At 41.6% G+C, this 23,967-nt stretch overlaps 1 protein-coding gene across 6 annotated transcripts in view; it reads left to right on the top strand.

Annotated features, from left to right (window-relative positions):
* LOC110534869 (cell adhesion molecule 1) overlaps window positions 1-23,967 on the top strand; it is a 502,342-nt gene that overhangs the window by 443,648 nt on the left and 34,727 nt on the right. For 2 of the 6 annotated variants that reach the window (XM_036989929.2, XM_036989930.2), the window contains 2 exons: window positions 4,285-4,368; window positions 21,350-21,382. The exons of 1 other annotated variant lie outside the window; for it this stretch is intronic. In XM_036989929.2, coding sequence (XP_036845824.2) covers window positions 4,285-4,368; window positions 21,350-21,382 — 117 coding nt within the window. Of the gene's footprint in view, window positions 1-4,284; window positions 4,369-9,289; window positions 10,728-21,349; window positions 21,383-23,967 lie in introns of those variants that run through there. 3 more of the 6 variants (XM_090186181.1, XM_036989932.2, XM_036989931.2) reach the window with 3 other exon arrangements.

Here is a 23,967-nt window from a genome sequence, read left to right as displayed (position 1 = left end):
CAATGCAGAGAGAAAGAAAATAGAGAAACGGATAAGTATAACAAATAATAATAAAAGTAACGATAACTTGGCTGTATACACAGGGTACCAGTACAGAGTTGATGGGTACTAGGTAACTGAGGTAGATACTCTATGTACATATAACTAGGAATAAATTGACAGATAATGAATAGTAGCAGCAGCGTATGTGATTAGTCAAAAAAGTTAGTGCGAAAAGGGTCAATACAGATAGTCCGGGTAGCTATTTGGTTAACTAATTAACTATTTATCAGTCTTATGGCTTGGAGTAGAAGCTGTTCAGGGTCCTGTTGGTTTCAGACTTGGTGAATCGGTACCGCTTGACATGCGGTAGCAGAGAGAACAGTCTATGACTTGGGTGGCTGGGGTCTTTTACGATTTTTAGGGCCTTCCTCTGACACCGCCTGATATAGTTGTGGGTGAACAGGGAATACAGGAGGGGACTAAGCACGCACCCCTTAGGGGCCCCCGTGTTGAAGGTCAGCATGGTGGATGTGTTGTTGCCTACTCTCATCACCTGGGGCGAACCATCAGGATGTCCAGGATCCAGTTGCAGAAGGAGGTACTCATTTCCAGGGTCCTTAGCTTAGTGATGAGCTTTGAGGGCACTATGGTGTTGAACGCTGAGCTTTAGTCAATGAACAGCCTTATCACATCTGTGTTCCTCTTGTTCAGGTGGGAAAGGGCAGTGTGGAGTGAAATAGAGATGATGTCTTCTGTGGTTCTATTGGGGCGCTATGCAAATTGGAGTGGGTCCAAGGTGTCTGCGATGATGGTGTTTATGTGAGCCATGACCAGTCTTCCAAAGCATTTCATGGCTACAGATGTGAGTGCTACAGGGCAATAGTAATTTAGACAGGTTACCTTGGCGTTCTTGGGCACAAGGACAATGGTGGTCTGCTGGAAACATGTAGTTATTACAGACTGGGTCAGGGAGAGGTTTAAAATGTCAGTGAAGATACTTGCAAGCTGGTCAACACATGCTCTGAGTAAGCGTCCTGGAAGTCTGTCTGGCCCTGCGGCCTTTTGAATGTTAACCTGTTTAAAGATTTTACTCGCATCGGCTACGGGGAGCGTGATCACACAGTTGTCCAGAACAGCTGATGCTCTCATGCATGGTTCAGTGTTTCTTGCCTCGAAGCAAGCATAGAAGGCATTTAGCTCGCCTGGTAGCCTGCCACATCCAGCGAGCGTCAGAGCCAGTGTATTAGGATTCGATCATAGTCCTGTATTGATGCTTTGTCTGTCTGACGGTTCGTCAGTGGGCGTAGCAGGATTTCTTATAAGCATTATTTTCCTGCAGGGATGGGCAGCATTCATTTCATTTTATTGCCATGCATTATTGGCATTATTGGCGGTAGATAGCCTAGTGGTTAGAGCGTTGGGCCAATAACCGAAAGGTTGCTAGATCTGTAAAAATTGGTTCTGCCCCTGAACAAGGCAGTTAACCCACTGTTCCTAGGCCGTAATTGTAAATAAGAATTTGTTCTTAACTGACTTGCCCAGTTAAATAAAGGTTTAAAAAATTATTCAAAAAATGCGTCATTTCAAATATTATTTGCTTATCCTGTCAGTGATATTAAAAGGCTTGGTAAACACAGAATGTTTGAAGACAACGTTTAAGCTGTCACTGCCCACGCACGTCCGTCTCTCTGATGTGTCCCTCCCTGCCTGCCTGTCTTCCACATCTCATCATTAGTCTGTTGGAAAGTGTCTCTGGGCCCTCCTGCCGTGATGTTCTGATGGAACACAGACAACAAACAAAGCAGGGAGGGAGGTAGGTAGGATGGGGGACTGTCTGCAAATTTCCCCCCACCTACACAGATGTTAACACAGTGGTACCTGTCTGGCTAGATGGGGACAGACCGGCAAACAGTTGTGGCGGCGGGCGCAAGTCACTGCTCACGACTTTCAGCACAACTCTCTCTCTCTCTCTCTATCTATCCCCCTCCCTCTATCCCCCTCCCTCTATCCCCCTCCCTCTATTTCCCTCTTTCTCTCTCTCCCCCCTCATTTCATTACCCTGTTTGGTGGTTGTCTCTCTCATCGCTGAAAAAAGCTGCCCCAATCACTCGCTCTTTGCACTCCTTTAACACTTCCCACTGTTTTTTGGTACACTCTCAGGCAATCTGAGCAGCATGCCAAGTGTTCGAGCCTCTCTCCTGACTGAAAGCCTCAGCCCCAGGTTCTTATTAATGCAGCACCACCACTCCGACTGAGAGAATGTCACTTTTGATGTCCCCCTACAGTTATTGGTGGGGGGTGAGCCGACTAATGAAGTAAAAGTAAAATGCAACTGGGGGGGTTGCCTTGAGCTGAAAGTCTGTGTGTCGAACGTCCCTCCCTCCCTTGGACATCACGTTGTGCCACTGTGTTTGTTTGTTTGTTTGTTGATGTCATGGGCGTTGGACATTGCATTTTCATCACTAATCATGTCCATCATGTTTTTTTAAAGGATCGAGTTTGGGATTTCTAGTTTTTTTCTGTTTGAACTTGTGATGGGGCTTTTTACTGATATAATGCCAACAGTATATCCGTAGGAGAGATTCATTGACACATTTGGATGCCGCAGCCCAAGCTCCAGTGGATTATGCACTAGCCAAGCATTTTTTGAGAATGGTGAATTTAAGTTATGCTGTACGCTGTATGCTGTATTTATTACAGTGCCAGTCAAAAGTTTGGACTCACCTACTCATTCAAAGGTTTTTCTTTATTTTTACTATTTTCTATGTTGTAGAATAATAGTGAAGACATTAAAACTATGAAATAACACATGTAGCAAGCAAAAAAATGTTAAACAAATCCAAATATATTTTATATTTGAGATTCTTCAAAGTAGCCTCCCTTTGCCTTGACAGCTTTGCACACCCTTGGCATTCTTTCAACAAGCTTCACCTGAAATGCTTTTCCAACAGTCTTGGAGTTCCCACATGTGCTGAGCACTTGTTGGCTAATTTTCCTTCACTCTGCGGTCCAACTCATCCCAAACCATCTCAATTGGGTTGAGGTCGGGTGATTGTGGAGGCCAGGTCATCTGATGCAGCACTCCATCACTCTCCTTCTTGGTCAAATAGCCCTTACACAGCCTGGAGGTGTGTTGGGTCATTGTCCTGTTGAAAAACAAATGATAGTGTCCATTACTTGAACTCTGTGAAGCATTTATTTGGGCTGCAATTTCTGAGGCTTGTATTTCTAATGAACTGCAGCAGTGTTAACTCTGGGTCTTCTTTTCCAGTGGTGGTCCTCATGAGAGCCAGTTTCATCATAGTGCTTGATGGTTTTTGCGACTGACCTTAATGTCTTAAAGTAATGATGGACTGTCGTTTCGCTTTGCTTATTTGAGCTGTTCTTGCCCAAATATGGACTTGGTATTTTACCAAATAGGGCTATCTTCTGTATACCACCCCTACCTTGTCACAACACAACTGATTGTTTCAAACTCATTAAAAGGAAAGAAAGCCCACAAATTAACTTTTAACAAGGCACACCTGTTAATTTAAATGCATTCCAGGTGACTATCTCATGAAGCTGGTTGAGAGAATGCCAAGAGTGTGCAAAGCTGTCATCAAGTCAAAGGGTGGCTACTTTAAAGAATCTCAAATATAAAATATATTTAGATTTGTTCAGCACTTTTTTGGTTACTACATGATTCCATATGTGTTATTTAATCGTTTTGATGTCTTCACTATTATTCTACAATGTTGAAAATTGTAAAAAATAAAAAATAAAAATAAAAACTTGAATGAGTAGGTGTGTCCAAACTTTTGACTGGTATTGTACATGGCAATTACTTGTCCAATAGGGGCAATGCGATTGCCTCTTAACATACTGTAGCCTCGCAATGAGAAAGGGCTAAACCGTGAGTTACGGCTTCTTAACTACTTTGAATGAATACCTAAACTTAATAAATGTTTTATATAACTTAGTTTATGACAGGCTTAGAGGCACACATATACACTATCACCGGTATCAATAATGTCCTCATCACAATTGCCTTATTTCACTGCAAATCCAGGTCCAAATACTATTTTAAATAATTTCTAATACTTTATCTGTGCTTGATTAAGCTGGCCTGACTTCATGCCAATACAACAGTCTCAAAGCTCAACCCTGACAATCTGGCACTCTAGGCGGCCAAGCACAAACGCTCAAAGTATTTGAAAGATTTCAAGTGGTATTTTAACCCAGGTCTGTTTCGTTGTGTATTTTGTTTTCATGGTTTACTCATTAGTTTCTGTCTGTCATGTATTTGTTTTCTTCATCCAGATGCCCCCACCACTACCCCTATACCCACTACAGCTACCACCACAATTCCCACCACCACCATCTCTCTCCCTGAAGCCACTGCAGGTACAGTATAACCTCCCACCACCTCCCTGTGTTTGTGTGTGCGCGTGCTGGTTGTGCGTGCATTGTTTGTGTGCATATGCGTTACCCACCACACCACAAACACCACCACTTACAACATCCACACTGTGAGTGTGTGCGTATGTAAGCATGTTTATTCTACAGGTACCATTACCACCACCCTCTACCCATGGTAATGTATGACCTGACAACCCCCTAGTGTGTGAGGAAAATATAAATATTTGCTGTCTGCCAGTCCTGATAAGATTGAGACATATTGTTATGTTTTTATTGTTGATCTCTGGAAGTGTGCAACCAAATCCTGGACTGGTAGATACCATGCAATCTCTACCAAGTCTGATTAAAAAATAGAGCATGTCTTGGTCTGGTACATAATCATGTCAGAAGTCTAACCCCGAAAATGGACATGATTTAGGAAATATGACAAATGCAGACATAATGGTGTTATCAGAATCGCAGGCCTTAGGCACAGACAGACGCTCCTGGCTCAGCACGTCCCAACATTCCAAACAGGTGTCAGTCATGCATAGACCAAGGCAAAAACAGGCCTAATCAGTCAGGATTCTTTTTCCAAACAATTTACATAAAATTGAGACTGAGATCGAAAAAATAATAGTGGACATACAGTTGAAGTCGGAAGTTTACATACACCTTAGCTAAATACATTTAAACAGTTTTTCACAATTCCTGACATTTAATCCTAGTAAAAAATTCCCTGTCTTGGGTCAGTTTGGATCACTTTATTTTAAGAATGTGAAATGTCAGAATAATAGTAGAGAGAATGATTTCTTTCATCACATTCCCAGTGGGTCAGAAGTTTACATACACTCAATTAGTATTTGGTAGCATTTCCTTTAAATTGTTTAACTTGGGTCAAACGTTTCAGGTAGCCTTCCACAAGCTTCCCACAATAAGTTGTGTGAATTTTGGCCCATTCCTCCTGACAGAGCTGGTGTAACTGAGTCAGGTTTGTAGGCCTCCTTGCTCGCACGCTCTTTTTCAGTTCTGCCCACACATTTTCTATAGGATAGGTCAGGGCTTTGTGATTGAGGTCAGGGCTTTGTGATGGCCACTCCAATACCTGGACTTTGTTGTCTTTAAGCCATTTTTCCACAACTTTGGAAGTTTGCTTGGGGTCATTGTCCATTTGGAAGACCCATTTGCGACCAAGCTTTAACTTCCTGACTGATGTCTTGAGATGTTGCTTCAATATATCCACATAATTTTCCTACCTCATGTTGCCATCTATTTTGTGAAGTTCACTAGTCCCTCCTGCAGCAAAGCACCCCCACAACATGATGCTGCCACCCCGTGCTTCACGGTTGGGATGGTGCTCTTCGGCTTTTAAGTCTCCCCCTTTTTCCTCCAAACATAACGATGGTCATTATGGCCAAACAGTTATATTTTTGTTTCATCAGACCAGAGGACATTTCTCCAAAAAGTATGACATTTGTCCCCGTGTGCAGTTGCAAACCGTAGTCTGTCTTTTTTATGGCGGATTTGGAGCAGTGGCTTCTTCCTTGCTGAGCGGCCTTTCAGGTTATGTCGATATAGGACTCGTTTTATTGTCGATATAGATAATTTTGTACCTGTTTCCTCCAGCATCTTCACAAGGTCCTTTGCTGTTGTTCTGGGATTGATTTGCACTTTTCGCACCAAAGTACATTCATCTCTAGGAGACAGAATGTGTCTCCTTCCTGAGTGGTATGATGGCTGCGTGGTCCCATGGTGTTTGTACAGATGAACGTGGTACCTTCAGACGTTTGGAAATTGCTCCCAAGGATGAACCAGACTTGTGGAGGTCTACAAATATGTTTCTGAGGTCTTGGCTGATTTCTTTTGATTTTCCCATGATGTCAAGTAAAGAGGCACTGAGTTTGAAGGTAGGCCTTGAAATGCATCCACAGGTATACCTCTAATTGACTCAAATTATGTCAATTAGCCTATCAGAAGCTTCTAAAGCCATGACATCATTTTCTGGAATTTTCCAATCTGTTTAAAGGCACAGTCAACTTAGTGTATGTAAACTTCTGACCCACTGTGATACATAAGTGAAATAATCTGTCTGTAAACAATTGTTGGAAAAATTACTTCTGTCATGCACATAGTAGATAACCGACTTGCCAAAACTATAGTTTGTTAACAAGAAATTTGTGGAGTGGTTGAAAAATAAGTTTTAATGACTCCAACCTAAGTGTACAGTATGTAAACTTCCGACTTCAACTGTATATAGCATCCACATTTACAACAAAGTGCCAGGATCAGGGTAATTAACACTAGAAAAGCCTGGCTTCTTGGGACCCCCCTTCAAGCCAAAACAAGTATTTTTGACTCCAATATTCTAACAGTCTAATCATTTATTTTATTTTTAATTTCACCTTTATTTAACCAGGTAGGCTAGTTGAGAACAAGTTCTCATTTGCAACTGCGACCTGGCCAAGGTAAAGCAAAGCAGTTCGACACATACAACAACACAGAGTTACACATGGAATAAACAAACATACAATCAATAATACAGTACGAAAATCTATATACAGCATGTGCAAAAGAGGTAGGATAAGAGAGGTAAGACAATAAATAGGCCATGGTGGTAAATTAATTACAATATAGCAATTAAACACTGGAATGGTAGGATGTGCAGAGGATGAATGTGCAAGTTGAGATACTGGGGGGCAAAGGAGCAAGATAAATAAATACAGTATGGGGATGAGGTAGATTGGATGGGCTATTTACAGATGTGCTATGTACAGGTGCCGTGATCTGTGATCTGCTCTGACAGCTGGTGCTTAAAGCTAGTGAGAGAGGTGAGAGTCTCCAGCTTCAGAGATGAATAAATAATAAACACATTTCATATACAGTATGCTATCGTAAAACAAATATTATGGTTGTGTTTATGAAGGTCTTGAGTAACATTAGAATACAAAAACAATTCAAAAACACAATAGCCTATATTAACATTAACAAATTAAAATGCTATCTGTTTCCATGTGCTCAAGTGTGGAGCGCATGGAACAGTGGTTATTCTTGGAAAAATGGCTATTATGGCTATTATACAGAAAGGAGGTACATGGATATATTTAGCTCTGATCTCTCCCCTGCCTTTCTTGTATCATGTTGTACCTGATGCAATGAACAGGCAATAGATTTTATTTTTCTGTTGCAATTCCTGCTACCTTAGCTCACCAGTTACTGCAGATTCAATGTTTCTCCTTACTACTGCTTAGGCTTACTTTTAAGCCCCCCAAACAAAACAGACCTTAATTGTTTTTTGTCTTGGAGAAACACTGACAAGATACCAATGAGTCCTCTAGATCTGGGACCACATGTACTGACTGTCTCAGAGTAAGAGTGCTGATCTATGATTAGTTTTGCCTTTGAGGTAAAAATGAATAAGACTACATGGACAGGGAGGGAGACCTGATCCTAGATCAGCACTTCTACTCTGAGACGCTTTTTGACAACGAGCCCTAGTATTTGCAGGCTGCCAGTTGATCTATAATTGATGTTGAAACATTCTGTTAAGTGAGTAATGGACATGGATGTGACCTGTCACTATCGCCAACTGTATTTCCTTTCTCAGTCCAATCGCTAATATGTGCATGACAAGACGATGATGTCACAAATCATTAGTCAACTCTATTATGGCATCTCGGTTGCCATACTATTGTGGACTAACTATAACCATTTGATTGTATTAGATTTTCAACTTAGTGCCACATAAAGCCATTTGCAACGGTTAGTAAATGCACGATTGTCTCTCTTTGTTCATAATGACACTCATTGTCAGAAACAGTTGCTGAAGGCCATTTTTGGCATTGCAATTTCAAATCTCCTGATTGTGCATAAACAAAACAACAATTTACAACTGGTGTTTGAGCAGAGCAGCCATGAACTAGAAATACAATCAAAGTCTCTGACAGACCTTTCTCCGCACGGTTGGAACAAACCTAGACCTGGAAAAAACAGGCATTGTGCTCGATTATGCCATCTGATTGGATTAAGTGAAAGACCAAAGGCCTAATGACGATGCTGATTAGTTACACCTTCTACTCACACCAAACAAGTGGGTGTGTCTAAGTAGGCTGTTACCTGCTTTGTCAGACTCATGTAATCTAGTATCGCAATAAAATAATATGAGGTATTTTATTGTTCAAACGGTGGATACTTTGAAGAATCTAAAATCTGAAATATATTTTGCTTTGTTTAACACTGTTTTGGTTACTAGATGATTCCATATGTGTTATTTCATAGTTTTGATGTCTTCACTATTATTCTACAATGTAGAAAATAGTAAAAATAAAGAAAAACCCTTGAATGAGTAGGCGTATCCAAACTTTTGACTGATACTGTATGTCACTAGTAGTAAACGTATATAATGGGGAATTGATAAAAAGAGTAGTTCAAGACATATCGAAAGGGAGGATGAATGCAATTGAAAGAACCTGAATTTATCTAATATTCTACTGTTTTTATTTGTCTGCTTTATGTAAACTGAACAAAAATATAAACACAACATGTAAAGTGTTGGTCCCATGTTTCATGAGCTGAAATAAAATATCCCTGAAATGTTCCATACACAAAAAGCTTGTTTTGCTCAAATGTTATGCACAAATTTGTTTACACCCCAATTAGTGAGCATTTCTCCTCTGTCAAAATAATCCATCCACCCAACAGGTGTGGCATATCAAGAAGCTGATTAAACAGCATGATCATTACACAGATGCACCTTGTGCTGAGGACAATAAAAGGCCACTTTGAAATGTGCAGTTTTGTCACTCAATACATTGCCACAGATGTCTTAAGTTTTGAGGAAGCTTGCAATTGGCATGCTGACTGCAGGAATGTCTTCCAGAGAATTTAGTGTTAATTTCTCTACCATATGCCGCCTCCAACGTTGTTTTAGAGAATTTGGCAGTACGCCCAACCGACCTCGCAACCACAGACCACGTGTAACCACGCCAGCCCAGGATCTTCACATCCAGCTTCATCACCTGCAGGATTGTCTGAGACCAGCCATCCGGACAGAGGATGAAACTTAGGGGTATTTCTGTCTGTAATAAAGCCCTTTTGAGGGAAAAACTCATTCCGATTGGCTGGGCCTGGCTCCCAAGTGGGTGGGCCCAAGCCCAACAATGGCTGTGTTCTTCTGCCCATTCATGTGAAATCCATAGATTAGGGCCTAATTCATTTATTTAAATTGACTGATTTCCTTACACGAACTGTAACTGGAAATTGTTGAAATTGTTGCAAGCTGCGATTTTTGTTCAGTGTAAGTTTCTAACTGAGATTTTCATTTCTGTCACATATGGAACCACAGTCATCAGGTGCGCTGTTTAGGATAGAGTTTTCCCGCGAATGACATTTTGGCAATTGTTTGAAAATGAGGAGTTACATATTCTGATTAATTACCATAATCTAAATGTGATTTCTGTCATTCTGAGCACAGTGGATGGACGCCCTAATGGATTATGCACCCAAAAGATGTTTATTAAATTGCCAGTGAATTCAAATCTTCCTGGTCCCGTTGTCCGGTGACACACCCCAATGAGTTGGAAGCAATGGGTCAGCCGCAGTGCAGCATTCCTGCACGATTATAGACGTTAATGCACTGAACACTTACTGAGAATAAAGTTTACTTATGCAGGAACGCAGTGACAAACTTAACTTGCACATGCTGTAGACATACTGCACTGTAAATAATGATGACACATTGTTCCTATGTTGTTGCACTTAATAAAGTGGACCTCAACATGGCCGACTCATCATAATTAGAAAGATAAACCCCATTTACTGGTATCTTTCCCAGGTCGTCTTTTTGCTTTTAACTTTTAACATTATTCCTGTGTATTTAGATGTGAAGGAACAGTCTCTTATGGACGTTATGCGCTCTGCCGGCTGATTATATTTCTCCACAAGCGCAGATGCGTATAGATCAGGTGCAGTAGCGGCAAGCAAATCTATCAAAGCCCCCGCGGGGTAGATGCCACTTAGAAATGTAATACATTTTTGATAAACTGGCTATAAGGAGACTGGAATGGGGGTATACTGCACTTTTATAGAAAATCTATTATAGCCTCAACTCAAGACTAAGGTGCTCAGCGGCTTCAGGAGGTGACATTTAGATATTACTAAATTGCCATTTACACAGCAAATAAATGGCTATATGGAAGGACCTTGCTCACTACCATCCGCACGAGGGACAGATGTCATTAATAAATAAATAAAAATGCCCTCTAAACACAGCTCCGAAATGTATGTTTATCGATATTTTGCCATTATTTTTATTTATTTTTGCTTTTAAAAAGCTTTTGCAAATGTGATTAAAGGCCAAAGCTCACTCTCGTTCTATCTGTACGTCTCCATTTTTACCCTTTCCCATCTACTTTATCCCTCCCTTTATCGCACATTCTTTTTGGTCCTATTCGCAAAGCATTATTCCTACCAAATCTTTCTTTCAGCTTCCCTTATTCTTGCCCTCCCTCTTTGTATTGTTTCCCTCCATTTCTTCTGTTCCCTTATTCGTTCCCTCCATCTCCTTCTCTATCTTTATGTCAGTCAGAAAGGCAAAGCAAGAGCTTTTCCGCTTGACATGCAGCGTTTTGTGCTGGCCCTGTCCTAAGGGCAGGCCGTTGTCCTTTTGGTAGTCAGGGGCAACAGTAGTTATTGTCATCTCTAATGTCATCTCTAATGCGGACCCACTCCTGTTTGGAAAAATCCACAGATACCAAGACACTCAGTCATCTAGAATACTCCCTACCTCTATCTTTCCTGCTCTTCATACAACTCTCTAGCATTCTCTCTGGCTCCCTCTCTCTCCTACTCTCCCCTCTCTTTCTCCATCCCTTGCTCTCCTTCCCTCCCTCCACTTACTTCTTCGCTCCCTTTCTCTCTCAGCTTAAATACAGTATATGACTAATGATGTACCAAAACGAGATGTCAGAGAATTACAGTCAGCTCAACCCAGCAACGTAAATAGACACTCGTAAAGCAGCGTTTGGGAGACAGAAAAAGCCATTAATAAAATGTACCCCCGCTAATAAAACGGAAATGAATTAGGAGACCGAGGTGCCACCGCCTGTTAATTGATGAAAAGCTATAAACAGAGACGGCAACCAATTCATTTCACCCCCCTCCAAACATAAAAACGACAACAACAAAAACGCTTTTGTCAATACTTAAATTGCATAACACCATCTGGTAAACTGATTTTGGGATTGAACAAATGAATTGCCCTTGCCTGCACAAGCACTTGCAAGATAGAGTTGTCAATTTCTCTTGATTCTTTCCAGCAGCATAATGCAGGGACAGAGAGGGATGGCTCGCCGGCAGAGGATGGGCTAATTCACTAAAGGTCAATTGCATTACAATGGGGGGAAACAACAACTGCAGTTGTGTGATACACCGCTCATTGAGCGCATCCCGCTGAATTTATTAGGCTTAGCAACATGCAAACACAGAAATGCACCCAATACGTCTTTTTTATGTAGAGGTATATTGTTATTTGAGGCAATGTTTGCGCTCCATGATGGCTCCAAGGAGATGAAACTCATAAAGCAGGCTGGGGAAGGTAATCAGCTAGCTAGGCCTGAATCACCTACGTCCTACAACAATGAAGCTTGGTGTGTGTGTGCGCATCAACAGAAGGATTGATTCTTACATTTTTGTTGTATTTACACCTTGATTTGAATGGACATTCTCTGATCATTGATGTCAATTAAGCAAGATCATTGATGTCAATTTAATTTAAATATAGAATGTTGGGAAGTTTATGATTAATATAATCTGTGGCCAAAGCAAATGTCATTCTGTAGTGATTGCTGTAACCACCCACTAACAGAATAAGAATGGACTATACAGTGCTGTCGGAAAGTATTCAGACCCCTTGACTTTTTCTACATTTTGTTACGTTACAGCCTTATTCTAAAATATATTTTTCTTCTCAGCAATCTACACACAATACCCCATAATGACAAAACGAAAACCAGTTTTTAAAATGTTTTGCACATGTATTAAAACTAAAAAACAGAAATATCTTATTTACATAAGTATTCAGACCCTTTGCTATGAGACTCAAAATTGAGCTCACTGGCATCCTGTTTCCATTGATCATCCTTAAGATGTTTCTACAACTTAATTGGTCAATTCAATTGATTGGACATTATTTGGAAAGGCACACACCTGTCTAAATAAGGTCCCACAGTTGACAGTTCATGTCAAAGCAAAAACCAAGCCTCGAGGTCGAAGGAATTGTCCGAGCTCCGAGACAGGAAGGCACAGATCTGGGTAAAGGTACCAAAAAAAATGTCTGCAGCATTGAAGATCCTCAAGAACACAGTGGCCTCCATCATTCTTAAATGGAAGAAGTCTGGAACCTCCAACACTCTTCCTAGGGCTGGCCGCCCGGCCAAACTGAGCAATCGAGGAGAAGGGCCTTGGTCAGGGAGGTGAACAAGACCCCCGATGGTCACACTGACAGAGCACCATAGTTCCTCTGTGGAGATGGGAGCACCTTCCATAAGGACAACCATCTCTGTAGCACTCCACCTATCAGGCCTTTATGGTAGAGTGGCCAGACGGAAGCCACTCCTAAGTAAAAGTCTCATGACATTCCGCTTGGAGTTTGCGAAAAGGCACCTAAAGACTGACCATGAGAAACAAGATTCTCTGGTCTGATGAAACCAAGATTGAACTCTTTGGCCTGAATGCCAAGCGTCACTTCTGGAGGAAATGTCCTTGAGTGGCCCAGCCAGTGCCTGGACTTGAACCTGATTGAACACTCTGAAAATAGCCGTGCAGTGACACTCCTCGTCCAACCTGACAGAGCTTGAGAGAATCTGCAGAGAAGGATGGGAGAACCTCCCCAAATTCAGGTGTGCCAAGATTGTAGCATCATACCCAAGAAGACTCAAGGCTGTAATCTCTGCAAAAGGTTATTCAACAAAGTACTGAGTAAAGGGTCTGAATACTTATGTAAAAGTAATATTGCAGTTTTTTTTTAAAGTGTAAAAACCTGTTTTCGCTTTGTCATCATGGGTATTGTATGTAGCATCATGCTGCCACCACCAGCGCCAGCAACTGGAAGACTAGTCAGGATCGAGGCAAAGATGAACGGAGCAAAGTACAGGGAGATTCTTGATGAAAACCTGCTCCAGTGCGCTCAGGACCTCAAAATGTGGCAAAGGTTCACCTTCCAACAGGACAACGACACTAAGCACACAGCCAAGACAACTCATTAGTGGCTTTGGGACAAGTCTCTTAATGTCCTTGAGTGGCCCAGCCAAAGGCAGGACTTGAACCCAATCGAACATCTCTGGAGAGACCTGGAAATAGCTGTGCAGCAACGCTCCCAATCCAACCGGACAGAGCTTGAGAGGATCTGCAGAGAAGAATGGGAGAAATTCCCCAAATACAGGTGTACCAAGCTTGTAGCGTCATACCCAAGAATACTTGATGCTGTAATCGTTGCCAAAGATAATTCAACAAAGTACTAATTAAAGGGTCTTAATACTTACGTAAATGTGTTATTTCATTTTTATTTTTTAATTAGCAAACATTTCTAAAAACCTGTTTTTGCTTTGTCATTATGGGGTATTGTGTGTGTTTAATAAAAAAAATGTTTGAATAAGGCTGTAACGTAACAAAAATGTGGAAAAAGTAATGTCTGAATACTTTCTGAAGGCACTGTATATAGAAAAGTGTGTGGACACCCCTTCAAATTTCAGCCACACCCGTTTCTGACAGGTATATAAAACTGAGCACACCGCCATGCAATCTCCTTTGGCAGTAGAATGGCCTTACTGAAGAGCTCAGTGACTTTCAACGTGGCACCGTCATAGGATGTCACCTTTCCAAAAAGTCTGTAAATCAAATGTCTGTCCTGCTAGAACAGCACCGTTCAACTGTAAGTGCTGTTATTGTGAAATGGAAACTTCTAGGAGCAACAACGGCTCAGCAATCTCACAGAACGGGACCTCTGAGTTCTGAAGCGCGTAGCGGGTAAAAATTGTCTGTTCTCGGTTGTGACACTCTACAGAGTTCCAAACTGCCTCTGGAAGCAATGTCAGCACAAGTACTGTTCATCTGGAGCTTCATGAAAAGGGTTTCCATGGCTGAGCAGCCACACACAAGCCTAAGATCATGACGCGCAATCCGTCGGAGAAATGTGTGTTTGTGAGATGCCAGAATAACGCTACTTGCCAAGATGCATAGTGAGAACTGTACAGTTTGGTGGAGGAGGAATAATGGTTTGGGGCTGTTGTTCATGGTTCGGGCTAGGCCCCTTAGTGCCAGTGAAGGGATATCTTAACGCTACAGCATATAATGACGTTCTAGACGATTCTGTGCTTCCATCTTTGTGGCAAGAGTATTGAGGTCCATACAGAAATGGTTTGTCGAGATCGGTGTGGAAGAACATGACTGGCATGCACAGAGCCCTGACCTCAACCCCATTGAACACCTTTGGGATGAATTGGAACGCCGACTAGGAGCCAGGCCTATTTGCCCAACAACAGTGCCCGACCTTACTAATGTTGTTGTGGCTGAATGGAAGCAAGTCCACGCAGCAATGTTCTAACATCTAGTGGAAAGCCTTCCCAGAAGATTGGAGGCTGTTATAGCAGAAAAGGGGGGACCAACTCTATATTAATGCTCATGTTTTTGGAATGAGATGTTCGAGAAGCAGGTGTCCACATAGTTTTGGTCATGTAGTGTTTATCCAGAGGGTCATATCTTAATTAATTACATCGAAATGTGAGTCAGAACTGATACAGAAGTGCACAGAGAAAGCTCTGAACATGAAAAAATATTAGCTTGAGACGGTCATCAGACGGTCATCATGAACGAATTGGAGGGGCTTTGCCTTCCAAATCTCAGTTCTTCCTTGCAGCTGACCATGTCTGTATCTTTCCTCAGATAATGTACTCCACTAAAGATGTTTATTTTTACCAGTTATGTAGTGTTAAAAAATAGTTTAAACGCTGATCACCATTCACAGTGAGTAAAGTAATGCTTTCAATAATTGTTTTCGCAAAAGGTGGGTAAACACTTTGCAAAAACATTTTACGCCTAATGTACTCTCTTAAATTTCAGACTTGATTTGCCCTAACGAAAAATGGAACAGCCCCTACAAAAATGTCAGATAATTATAATCCACATAATAATTCACGTTTCCTGTTGCTGCAGGATTATTTGCAATCTTAATGTGTGTTTACCCTCCACTACAGCACTGATTTTGACTCTTATCAAACCCATATCAAGCCTCCTTGACTAAAAAGCATGATATAACTGTGGGCATTTTACTTCTACAGTGCAGACACTGGTTCCAGTGGGGATTCTCTCATATGTACTGTCAACCAGAATAGGCTTTGCAGAGGTTGTGGTGCAGTGGTATTATCAGTAGCCCATTGTCACGTCTGCTGATGTTAGCTGCTGATGTCAGCAAGGACGCTAGTGCCTCAGGTGACCTGCGACACAAGGCAAGAGAAAGAAAGGGAGAAGGAGGAGGAGGTCCGAACCATGGGCTGGCGATAGCTCATCAGTAGACATATTGACCGTCTGGTGCAGCAGTCACAGCCAAGTAATGGGGTTAGCAGACATCCAGGGGCCACCAATGATTGAGGGTTGCAGAGACAGATGCTTTATTGTATTGCTTGATTTGAATGAGCAGCGATATATTACTACCGCATAGCAGGCTAGTGTAGCACACATAACCAGGACACATCCCTAGCGGAGCCCTTTGAGAAGCCCCTCCAGCTGTTTTAAGAGGACTGCTTAGAGCCCGTCTTTCCCGGAAAGATTTTACTAGACCTCAAACAGAGGCTGTGATGTCGTAGTACGTCTTAAAATGTAGAACGATTTGACTGTGCCAGACGTTTGATTCTCTTTTCTTCATGCCTACTTGTTTCAGGACACTGTCATTGAACCGCTCCGTCTTTCTCTTCCCTCCGTCCTGAGGACACGCAGTCTGCTCCTCTTTGATAACTCATTCTACTTTTAAGCGTACCAGAGGTGATCTGGCCTACAATCAGCCCAATAAAGGAAGCGCTAGGAGCGGTCCGTGTAGGAGTAGCAGCTGCAAAGAAGCTAGTAAAAAGCCGAGCAGTGAAGTGGCCCCTTTTTAAAAGGTCAGAATACATTTTAAAGAGCAAGCCGAGGAGGTGAAACAGTGGCAGTGTCCGAAATCTTGCTTGCCTACTACTTACTTAAACTGCATACTGTCTACTAATCGTACTACAGACTATTAAACAACACATATCAGCATAATAGGCTCATCCTACTAAGAATGCGTAGTCTTAACGCTCAATTACGTTGATTCCCGTCATTCGTTAATTTTGGTGCAGCTTGTCCCCTCTGCTGATTATCAGCTGTTGTCAAACACACGTCTCAAAAGACGATTCTTATCCTCAATAGTGTGCAGCGAATTCTACTAGATGATAAGCTGAAATTAGTATGACATCCTGGCATTTGAAGCATACTCAAAATTTCACACTATCATTTTTTGCATACCCAAAATGCCTACTATTTAGAACGCAAGTACGGGTATTCGGACACAGGCAGTGGCTTCACTGAGAAGCTCCTCAAGTGATTATGCTAAAGAGCTGTCATCCTAACTGGAGGCCTGTGGTATTACTTAACACAGACTACAATGTGTTTCTTCTGGAGGGCCATAAGAATAGTCTCTGATAGATACTTTATCTGGTCTTGCCTTCTGAGATCTCTCCCCGTTCCCTGTTCCTTTGGCAATAAATACGAGGGAGGCGAAGCGTTAACTCTCGTGTCCCTGACGGTTTGATATGTAGAAGTGTAGAGAAGCCTGCACTCCTTGGCACAGCGCAATGATGCAACATGAGAGGTAGTGAGAAGAGTGGTATGGAAAGTGAGAACACCTCCCTCCACTCACTCTTGTGTCTACAGTAGATAAGAAAGGGAAACGGAGTCAACATGGGTGGTCTGTTTACATATACCTCTGGAAATGCATCCAGACCCGACTTAACCATGACTGAGATGGTGTCAAACCTGTCCGAATTAGATATGTTTGATACATATATTGTTGTTATGTTACCAATATTGACACATTGACCTTGTTCATGTAATTTATGATGCGCTAGATAGTATCTGTGTATGTTGACAGGTTTCTCAACAACAAATCTAACATTGGTTGGGTACAGGCCTGCTTTGATAAACAGTGAGAAACCATGTTACCTGACAGGCTGCTTTGATTGGCAAGCAGACATCTCCATGCATTTCTAAAAGCAGCCGAGTCATCCGTGTTTCTTCATCCCAGGATGTCCCAAATAGCCCTATTTTCACTATATAATTCACTACTACAGTGCCTTCAGAAATGTAAAATTGATTGAATTGAGATTTTGTGCCACTGATCTACACACAATAGCCCACAATGTCAAAGCTGATTTTTTTGTGAGAATTTTTTACAAATGAAAAATTAAAAGCTGAAATGTCTTTACTCAATAAGTATTCAACCCCTTCGTTATGGCAAGCCTAAATTAGTTCAGGAGTAAACATTTGCTTAACAGATGGTAGAGGGGTAAAAATAAACAGACACAAAGATACAGGCATCCTTCCTAACTCAGTTGCCGGAGAGAAAGGAAACCGCTCAGGGATTTCACCATGAGGCCAATGGTGACTTTAAAACAGTTACAGAGTTTAATGGCTGTGATGGGAGAAATCTGAGGCTGGATCAACAACATTGTAGTACTCCACAATACTAACCTAAATGACAGAGTGAAAAGAAGGAAGTTTTACAGAATAAAAATATTCCAAAACATGCATTCTGTTTGCAATAAGGCACTAAAGTAATACTGCAAAACATGTGGGGAAGAAATTAACTTTTTGTCCTGAATACAAAGCATTATGTTTGGGGAAAATCCAACACAACACATCAGTGAGTACCACTCTTCATATTTTCAAGCATGGTGGTGGCTGCATCGTGTTATGGATATGCTCGTCATCAGCAACGCCGAGGGAGTTTTTTTAGGCTAAAAATAAATGGAATAGAGCTAAGCACAGGCAAGATCCTAGAGGAAAACCTATTTCAGTCTGCTTTCCAACAGACGCTGGAAGACAAATTTAAAAAATGAAGGTCAAATATACACTGGAGTTGCTTACCAAGAGGACTTTGAATGTTCCTGAGTGGCCTATTTAAAGTGACTTAAATCATCTTGAAAATCTCTGGCAAGACTTGGAAATGGTCTAGCAATGATCAACAACCAACTTGACAAAGCTTAAAAATAATATATATATTTTTTAAAGGCAAATATTGAACTTTCCAGGTGTGCAAAGCTCTTACCCAAAAAAACTCAGCTGTAATCACTTCCAAAGGTGATTTTAACATGTATTGACGCAGTGGGTTTAATACTTATCTAACTAAGATAGTATGTGGACACCTGATCATTGAACATCTCAAAATCATGGGCATTAATATAGAGTTGGTCCCCCTTTAGCTGCTATTACAGCCTCCACTCTTCTGGGAATGCTTTCCACTAGATGTTGAAACATTGCTGCGGGGACTTGCTTCCATTCAGCCACAAGAGCATTAGTGAGGTCGGAAACTGAAGTTGCCGTTCCAATTCATCACAAAGGTGTTCGATGGGGTTGAGGTCAGGGCTTTGTGCAGGCCAGTCAAGTTCTTCCACACCGATCTCGCCAAACCATTTCTGTATGGACCTTGTTTTGTGCACAGGGGCATTGTCATGCTGAAACAGGAAAGTGTTGCCACAAAGTTGGAATCACAAAATCATCTAGAATGTAATTGTAAGCTGGAGCATTAAGATTTCCCTTTATTGGAACTAAGGGGCCTAGCCCGAACCATGAAAAACAGCCCCAGACCATTATTTCTCATCCACCAAACTTTACAGTTGGCACTATGCATTTGGGCAGGTAGCGTTCTCCTGGCATCCGCCAAACCCAGATTCGTCCATCAGACTGCCAGATGGTGAAGCTTGATTCGACAATCCAGAGTCCAATGGCAGCGGTCTTTACACCACTCCAGCCGACACTAGGCATTGTGCATGGTGATCTTAGGCTTGTGTGCGTGCGGGTGCTCGACCATGAAAACCCATTTCATTAAGCTCCCGACGAGCAGTTATTGTGCTGACGTTGTTTCCAGAGGCAGTTTGGAACTCGGTAGTGAGTGTTGCAACCGAAGACAGATCATTTTTATACGTTATGCGCTTCAGCACTCTGCATTCCCATTCTGTGAGCTTGTGTGGCCTACCACTTCGCGGCTGATCAATTGTTGCTTATAGATGTTTCCATTTCACAATAAAAGCACTTACAGTTGACCGGGTCAGCTCTAGCAGTGCAGAAATTGAACGAACTGACTTGTTGAAAAGGTATCCCATATTGGGTGCCACGTTGAAAGTCAACAGATCTTCAGTATGGGACATTCTACTGCCAATGTTTGTTTATGGAGATTGCATGGCTGTGTTCTCGATTTTATACACCTGTCAGCAACGAGTGTGGCCGAAAGTGCTGAATCCACAAGTTTGAGGGGTGTCCACATACTTTTGGCCATGTAGTGCATATTAGTGTTTTTTAATTTATTTTTCCTTGATAAATAAAAATCTTCCACTTTGACAAAATATTGTCTGGATAAAGAAATACTATTAAATCCAGTTTAATTCAAATTTTCAACAACAAAGCATTGGGGAAAAGTCGAGGGGTATGAATACTTTCTGAAGGCAATATGTATAGTGCCATTTGGGACTCAATCGCAGTCAGTCCCCCTGTTCCCATCTCCCCCTACACTGATACGGTGGAGCGCAGTCAAATTGTATCTCCTTTGTTTCCTAACATTTTGGATAAACACAGAGAAAACTGGTAAAACTGTACCCAAAATCATCAAAAGACCACAACAACTAGATGTTGGTTTAATCTCCCTGGAGAGGGAGCAGAATATGGAGTTACACCACACTCTTGCAGCGATTGACAATGCATAACAAGCTTTACAGTTTCCTGCACCTCGAGGTCTGATGAAGTAAAAGTCTGGTAAAGGGAAAACAACCTTTGCTTGTGTCCCCACAACTGCACCGCATGGGGACAATGACAAAGATCTTCCATGCATTAGACTCATTTGCGATAGTACATTGTGAATTTAAATGTGTACAGGCAGCGGCAAAACTAATGGCTTGTTTATATTGATCCATCATGGATATTTATAGTTGAAAGGATACATTTAATAAACAGCAAATTCCGATTTATTGGCTGCAGAGATAGAACAGTGCTTGTTTTATCACCTAATGATCTCTGCAAATTCATTGGAATACTCTTGATCATGAAAATATGATATTTGTCACTGAAATATAAAAACGGATGAAGGTTTTCATATGCAGTGCTTTAGACTGCGAAAAATTGATATTTTCTCTCCTCTAAGGAACCAAAACATGTTTTATTTCCTAACTCAAAGGTCCAATTGGTAGTATGCATGCCCTGTAACATTGCAGTTTGTCACATCAAGGTTAGTATGATTGCTTTTGACAAAGGTTGTTTCAGCTGTTGTAATTTCATTGAGATTCCCAAAGTCATGTCATATCGATCGAAATATGCACAGCCATACCAAAATATGTGAAATGTTTTCCCCCAACGCCCCAGAATCACAAATGTCCACACTGGCCTCCAACATAATGCAGGAGTGTGTGTTTGTAGTTGTATTCTATTGATGAGCTGTCTGTGTACCACGCAAACGCTTTGGCGCTCCCCTCACGGTGTGACGTACGATGTGTTTGTGTTGTGCTTTATCATTGTGCTACCTTGATTCTCTTTGATTTCCCTCAAGCCTCATGTCTTAGTCCTTGTCGTGTACTGGTCTCTAAATGCTTGCTTATGGGTTCCATTTGTTTTCTCCCTCCCTCCCGCCCCCATTTCTCCTTTTTTTGCATGCCACCTGTTCCCTTCCTCCCTCCACCACCACCACTGCTCCTCCTCTCCTTCGCCTTCGTGTGCTCAGATACTACGCCCAGCGCTGAACCCGCAGCTCACGGTTGGTTTCTCTTCCCTCTTTTTCTTCTGCCCACCACAGCATGCCCCACCACAGCATGGCACCTGATTACCAGTGCTGTTTTAATGTCTTGCTCTCCTTTGATTACTCTACTGTACTCTCTGCCACTACATGAAAAGATGACTTGCTATGGTTTCATTCGTCTGTCTCTGCTTGTTTGTCTATATGTGTTTTTCTGTCTGTTTTTACATCTATTGCTCAATCCCAAAACATCACCTAGCCCCTACACACAGATCTGAAAGAATCAGAAAGATATAGCCAATATGGTATTAGCTCCATCTTGCCCTTTGATAGGCTAGGTGGAATTTTGACAGCATTGCTGATACATATTATGTCGGCCCAATTCCCCTATAAGAGAGGAGTTAGGGGTCAATTTGGGGTTGGGCATTTGTATGACAAGCCTGCTGGTCCGTTTAGCCAGTTTGTGCTTTTAGATAACTCCTCTATGTGTTTGTAGCTTGCAATGTCAAACCTGTGTGCCATGACAACGAGAGAAGAGTTAACTGCAGCACATACAGAATGGGACCAGGCTATCGTATGACTATCCATCCTTTTTTCTGTCTGTCTTCCTGTCCTTCTGTCTGTCTTTCTGGCCATCAGTGTTAGAAACCCTTGCTTGTTCACCTTAAATCCAAAATCACCCCATTTGGGTTTCTTTAATCAAAATGCCCACTCAATCTCCATGAGGGTGCATTCTTCCTTGTTGAAGTATGCCTTAATTGTCCTCATTTTGCACCCAAAAGGAATAAATAATAACCCGCCTCAAATCATTTTTTCATTCATTTAAATTATGTCTAAATGGCTGGTTTCTTAAGGTGATACATCACAAACCTTTAGCTACCACTCAGGTACTTACACAGCGTAGTTCAGTTTGCCAGACAATTACCACTTTGTTCCCATCAACATAAGGCACAAGCAGCAAACTATTCACAGAGCTCAGATGGCAAGACATTTTTGTATTCGGCAAAAAATACACTTAATACTGGTGTTTTTTGGAAGAAAACTACCCTTATAACCCATGGAGCGCATATGAATTATACATAGGGATGTACAACCTCAAGTTCATGTATTTTTAGGCACCTGTGTTGATACATCTCTCCTGTGATTATGTAGGCTAATATGTTAATTAAACCCTTGGCCTTCATCACGTTCTATCAGCTAATCCCCATTGGCTCAGAACACGAGCTGTTGCTGCAGAGTTCTGACACCGTGCTTCTACACCTGCATTGCTTGCTGTTTGGGGTTTAGGCTGGGTTTCTATACAGCACTTTGAGATATCAGCTCATGTAAGAAGGGCTATATAAATAAATGTGATTTGATTTGAACTATAATCCCAATCCATAGAGTACTAGCAATACAAACCAATTGTCATTGCTAGCTAAAGTTAACCAAATAGGTTCAACGTTAGCTAGCAAGCCATTCATCGAACTTCAGCTAGCTAGCTAACAGCAAGCTTAAATTTGCAATGAAAACAACTTCCTGACAAAATTAGAAACGTATAATATCTGAAACTGTAGCTGGCTTCATGGCAGACTGCAACCCCTTTCATTAAATAAGATGTCCTGTGTTTAGTTTGCACAGAAATTCCACTGATTTCAAAACTCGGTCAACTTCTTCCGTGACAACAACACTGTTGATCGCCGTTTTTTCCCCATCACTGTCATCAGAAGACTACAATGTCTTCTTCTTCAAAAAAAAAAATTTTTTAAACTAAATCGGTAACTTCCTCAACGTCTGATTCATTTTCAGAGTCGGAGAGAGTCAGCATGGCACAATCGTCCTCCAGAAAGTAGTCCATCACAACTGATAATATTTGCAGTTCTCCATGGCTAATGTTATATCTTTTGAAAAAACTGCAGTAGAATGGATTATTTACGTAAAACCAGCAGCTCATTTTATAGACACGATGCTACACCGCAGAACAATCTGAAACTCATAATCTCTACATGTCCAGCCCACTCATTATCTCAGTTAATCATGGTTAGCGGGAAAACCAACTAGGCTCGTAATTTAACAACTTTATTCGTATTTACAGATGGCATAAAAGTTTGTTATTAAGGCACATGAAGGTTCACTTGTTCGAGAAAGCATTTCTGCCAAACAATGCATTTAGATTTTTTTTTTATTGTTTACGTCCAAATGTCTCTCCTGTGAAGTCATGACTTGCGACATTACGCCTAGTTTCCTGAAACGGGTCGCAAATGATAGTCCCACAAAGCAGAAACCAGATTAAATGGTGTATCGCTGCAGAATGCTGGAGTAGCCATGCTGGTTAAGTGTGCCTTGAATTCTAAATAAATCCTGACAGTGTCACCAGCAAAGCACCCCCACACTATCACACCACCTCTTCCATGCTTTACGGTGGGAACCATCCGTTCCCCTACTCTGCGTCTCACAAAGACACAGTGGTTGGAACCAAAAATCGCAAGTTTGGACTCATCAGACCAAAGGACAGATTTCCACCGGTCTAATGTCCTTTGCTTGTGTTTCTTGGCCCAAGCAAGTCTCTTCTTATTGGTGTCCTTTTAGTAGTGGTTTCTTTGCAGCAGTTTGACCATGAAGGCCTG

The sequence above is a fragment of the Oncorhynchus mykiss genome, chromosome 10 (assembly GCF_057628025.1).
Source record: "Oncorhynchus mykiss isolate SJ-2025 chromosome 10, ASM5762802v1, whole genome shotgun sequence".
NCBI lineage: Eukaryota > Metazoa > Chordata > Actinopteri > Salmoniformes > Salmonidae > Oncorhynchus > Oncorhynchus mykiss.
This window is presented reverse-complemented; position numbering and strand designations above follow the sequence as displayed.